Source organism: Phragmites australis, chromosome 17 (genome assembly GCF_958298935.1).
Source record: "Phragmites australis chromosome 17, lpPhrAust1.1, whole genome shotgun sequence".
NCBI classification, from domain to species: domain Eukaryota; kingdom Viridiplantae; phylum Streptophyta; class Magnoliopsida; order Poales; family Poaceae; genus Phragmites; species Phragmites australis.
Window position 1 is genome coordinate 5,045,543 of NC_084937.1, and position 5,533 is coordinate 5,051,075.

Here is a 5,533-nt window from a genome sequence, read left to right on the forward strand (position 1 = left end):
TGTATTTATTGCTATCTACTCAAGTGTGTTTCTTCCATAGGCATGTCATCCAATGAACAAAGTCATGACCGGTGCGGTTAGGCACTGCCACGCCCGTAGCATTAAATGCTACGGATAGGACCTTACGAGCCGGCACAACACCGCATAGTTGATGATATAGGGTCCGTAGAATAACCAAACAAGTGGAAGGTTTTATAGATAGACTCACGGGACACAGGGACAAGATGACTTGGCAGACAATCTTATGACATACGGTGATGGGACGGGCCGAACGGCTAGGGAAGGCAGGTGTGGAGATGTTCCACAATTGGGACAGACACTCAAAGCTCTCAGGGCAAGTTGAGCTCACCCGGTTCGGGAGGCCTGAACCTAGATAACCCCGGTGTTCTTGAGTTTAACACACACCTACGAACACACACCTTCGGCGTTGTTCATGCGCCCTTCAACCGATACACCTCAAAATCATTGTTAGGATTAGCCCTCGACAAAGTTGCACAACAGAAAAAATCCAAAAGTAGACAACATACTCGACCGTATTTATCGAAATAGACAACATGTTGCCATATTTACAAATTTAGCATGCGTATTTGGCATCTTATTTACCGAAAATGATGAACAATGACATATTAGCTCTCATCAACTCCCGTGGCATGAATAGTAGTCGCGTTAATTAAATTTCGTTTTCACCCTCCTTCAAAACGGTAGTTTTCTGTTACTCCAAAAATTTTAAAACTTTTTTATACAAAAAGTTTTAAAAGTTTAAAAAAATTTGGAGTAACAGAAGACCACTATTTTGAAGAAGAGTGGAAACGAAATTTAATCAGTGTGGCTACTGTACATGCACCGGAGTGGACGGATAGCTAGGCTATATTCGGCATCTCAGGTGCCGATTATACCACTGTTCACTATATTCGGTATCTCAGGTGTCGAATATGACATTGTTCACTATTTTTTGGTAAATGAGGTACCGAATACGAATATTAAATTTATAAATACGATGACATATTATCTATTTCGATAAATACGATCGAGTATGCTATCTACTTTTGGATTTTTCCCAACTAAATTACGGTGGATGGATACCGTAGCGAGTGCTGTAGATGGAGTACTGTAGATAGATATTGTAGCCTAAATAGTGTAAAATAGTTGAACTGTAGATGGTGTACAGAAATTATATAGCTGAACAGTAGAACAGTAGATGATATTACAGAAATTATAGATATAATAATAATAGATTGGGGAGCGTTCTAGAACCTCTAGCTTCAAATAAATATCTCCATTTTTCTGTAGTACCACCGGTTTGGCCAAGTATTTTTTTTTCCAGGTCCAAGTTTTCTCATGCCACGGTCCGGCCAGTGCGCCTGCAGAGAGAACAAAGGACGATCGACCGGTGCTCGTCGCTAGCCGCACCCGAAGCTCACCATCTCGACACGTCTCCTCCTCCCACGCCTCTCTCTCTCTCCTCCATCAAGTAGAAGAAGAGTAGAAGGCTCTCTCTCTACAAGCAGAAGAACTTCTGCGAGTCCAACTGCCAGTCTCCTGCGCGCATCACCAAGAAACCCCGACACACGAAGAGGAGCAAGAAAGCTCGGCATGGCTGGAGCCGCGTCCCTCAACGCCGTCGCCCTCCGCGTCCCATCCCCATCACCCGCGTCTCGGTCACCCGGCCACGGCGTCGCTATTCTCGCGTTCCCGGGAACCCCGCCGCCGCGCTTCCCGTCGCTGCGCGCCGCGCGCCGCGTTCTTGCGCGGGCGGCGGCGGCGGCGACGGGCGGGGACCCCGAGGACGAGTGGGGGAACGAGCCTGAGGCAGCTGCCCCCGCGGCGGCGGCGGTGGCGGAGGCGCCGGCGGTGAGCGAGGTGGCGGAGCTGAAGGCGAGGCTGAAGGAGGCGCTGTACGGGACGGAGCGGGGCCTGCGCGCGTCCAGCGAGACGCGGGCCGAGGTCGTGGAGCTCATCACGCAGCTCGAGGCGCGCAACCCCACGCCCGCGCCCACCGAGGCGCTCACCCTCCTCAACGGCAAGTGGATCCTCGCGTAAGAAGCCGCCTTCTCTTACTCTTTTCCCCTCCATTTCTTCTCGCGTTGTTTCTTGTTTATGTAGTATACCTATGTGCTTCTAGCTTCTTTTGCGCTTGGTTTAGGTTGGTGAAATTGATAGTGTGTTCTGAATTTATGCTACTAGAGAGCAACAAAATCTTCTACAGTGTGAACCACATAGATCGAAGTGAAAACTTCATGCTCCGTATGGGAAAATTATTTTTATGTTCTTTTCGGCGTCAGGTTTTCCTTTTCGTAATGGTTGGTGCAGATTTTGTATAATTTGATGAATATTTATTAAGCCTCACCAAATTGTTTTTGTCTCTACGAAAGAATTGTAACGCAGTACATTTTTTTGGAGGAACCACTTCAATCTTCTTCTTTTTTGGAGAACGATGAAGCACTTTTGGTTCAGGAGTTTGTTTCATCTTTTGGTCCACTCATATATATACCTGATGTAGATAGTGTCAGATTCCGTCGTGTTTTCACAAAAGAAACACAAACATGTTATTATGATTGTGTGCCATTACTTAATTTCATTCCTGTGATTAATTGGGCTAACTCACTAGTTAAAGTTCCAGTTTGCAGAATGTACTTCTAGTTTCTTTTGTGATTGCTTAGGTTGGTGAAAGTGATGTGTTCTGAACATATGCTACTAGAGGGCACTGAAATTTACTATACTGTGAACAACATGGACCGAAGATGAAACTTTCATACTCAATTTCTGCATTTGATAATGGTTGATGGAAAATTTGTATAGTTTGATATGTATATTGTTAACAAACTTCTACAGATTTATGAAAGAATTGCAACACAGCACAATCTTTTGGTCCACTCAACTAGCTGTTTTAGCTAGTGTCAGATTCCTTTGAGATATTTCATGAACACTAGGTAATTTTTTTATTTTACAGGACACACTTGCCTAGTCATCCTTTTAGTCTGCCTATTCTGTTTATTGGCTATCTGTCATTCGTGTTTATTTTTTTGGTCACTGGGGCTTCCATATCCATTGCAATTTCACTAATTGAGTAATCTGAGTGATCTCATGGATAAGCTTTTTGCTGATCATCGTAGTAATTGTTAAAAATGGATAAAATGAAATCACTGGATAAGCACATGGCTATAATAAAAATAATGGTCAGTTAGCTGTTGCTATCACTTAGTTGAGAATGGGGCAATTGTGGTTGCTTCAATCCTCTGATCACTGTATGTGCTCTCAGCATCATGGATAACATACTTCTGATTTCTGAAACCAACCAATTGGAATTTTGAGGAAGTCCACCAAAGTAAAACTCTTCTTACATGGCAATGCAGCATCATGATGAAATTTAGAAGTCTGATTAATTACGTGACTTCAGGTACACATCATTTTCACAACTGTTCCCACTGTTAGGATCTGGAAGGTTGCCTGCGCTTGTAATGGTGGAGGAAATATCACAGACAATTGATTCCGAGAACTTCACAGTGCAAAACTGCATCAAGTTTTCAGGACCTTTGGCTACAACCTCAGTTTCTACCAATGCTAAATTTGAAGTCAGAAGCCCCAAGCGTGTGCAGGTGAGGTTCTCAGGTTTTGTTATTCTCAACTAAGCACTCATTTTTCATCTATGACTGAAAGCTTTTTTTCATAACTATCTCAAAACACTTCCATATAATGATGTTATTACTTCTATGGTTTCATCAAAATAGTGTGGCCAAAAAATTGTACTAAAAACCGACAAATTGGTTATTATCAAGGGTCAGGCTCTTGAGTACAAATTTGTTTTACATGAATTAGCAGCTTCCCAGGGACAGGGGCATACTTTTTGAACTACAGCATGTTATGTTCCCAAGATGTTATTTAATGGTTATATTTATTACGTGCAAGGAACCAATGTCTTATTGGTAAGATAAGAAAACAAGCAGACTTAGGTTGTGTTGAATTCTTTGAGTTGTGTATAACATGGATCGGTTAATTTGTTGGGTCAAGTTCTGATCTGTTGGCTGCTAAAGCCCACTAATTCATGACGGATGACAGAACATGCATGTAGAGAAGCATGTTTCCCCATTATTGACTGATCAGAGCCATTGCTAGTATCTTACCAGGGCTGCCTAATTAATCAGTTCAATATTTGTAAAACACAATGCAACAGAACTCTATGTTCTGCCTGCAGTAGGTCTAACAACAACTAACAATGATTGAAGATGTGAAAGTTTCTCCGTTAAGAATTGATGAGATGAAACAGGAAAAATTAAAAGCATGCTGATTCCATCAGATATATCCAGTTAAAATGATCATCTGTTGAATTAATATTTTTTTAGGGAGATCTGTTAAGCTAATTGTGGTTGCACATTGACACCTTCCTGAACCCACTTGGGGTACACTTGTGCATACAGCCCTGAGTTGTATTTTACAAAATGATACTGACAAATTCACATGGTTCTCAATCCTTCCAGATCAAATTTGACGAAGGCATTATCGGCACCCCACAGTTGACTGACTCCATTGTGCTACCAGAGAAGTTTGAGCTCTTTGGTCAGAACATTGACCTCACACCACTGAAAGGTATATTTTCTTCTATCGAAAACGCAGCATCGTCTGTTGCAAAGACCATCTCTGGCCAGCCTCCACTGAAGATACCGATTAGGACCAACAACGCCGAATCGTGGTTGCTCACAACCTACCTTGATGAAGAGCTCAGGATCTCCAGAGGCGATGGTAGCAGCATCTTTGTGCTGTTCAAGGAGGGAAGCACTCTTCTCAACTAGGCTTAACATACCTTTGAGTAGAATTTGATGTTGATGGCTGAATCTTAAGTAATTATTCTGACAATGTTCTTGCCTTTATATCACGTGTTTAGTGATATATATATATATGTATGTGCAGTTGGGTACTGCAGCTGACGTTGTAAATGTAATTTGTACCTTCTGTTTGTATGGGTGTACTTATAGTTTCTATAAACTCCAATCTCTAGATACTTCGTTTCAAAATAGAAATGTATAGCCGCCACCGTGAATCCCGCTATGTCTAGAGTGGTCTAAGAAACAAATTAATTAATCTCATGTATATGTTGAGTCTAAAAATTAATTTTAATATATAGTGATTTTATTGATAATAATTATTATAATATCTATACTTAATCGAATTAACCGTTATAAAAGTGACCTTTAAGGTTTGAAGAACTAAATAAATTACAGCAAAACTAAACAAACTTTAATCCTTTACGACTCCCCCATAGGTATCATCGATGTAGAAAACATCTAGAAACGGTCCACTTTCACCGAACTCCTCGATACCTTCTTCAACTGAGTGTTTGGGGATAACAAGAGTGAACACTTATCGTACTCAGTAAATTGTGAAGGAATAGTATGCATATGAATGTTTCAACAAGGAATGGGTTGAATGGCTCCTTTGCATAAATCAGCATTTAAGTAAAAATATTTGAAAAAGCAAATTTAATTAAGTGATTACCAACAACCTGAAGATTTTCATCCATCTTGACTTAACCCACTAA

General features: G+C 41.4%; 1 protein-coding gene across 1 annotated transcript; it reads left to right on the top strand.

Moving 5' to 3' along the window:
* Positions 1-1,375: 1,375 nt before the first annotated feature.
* LOC133897095 (probable plastid-lipid-associated protein 2, chloroplastic) lies at positions 1,376-4,994 on the top strand. The gene is made up of 3 exons (XM_062337669.1): positions 1,376-2,036; positions 3,398-3,596; positions 4,476-4,994. The coding sequence occupies exons 1-3, from the start codon at positions 1,594-1,596 to the stop codon at positions 4,785-4,787; spliced, it is 954 nt and encodes a 317-aa protein (XP_062193653.1). The 5' UTR covers positions 1,376-1,593; the 3' UTR covers positions 4,788-4,994.
* The last annotated feature ends 539 nt before the right edge of the window (positions 4,995-5,533 follow it).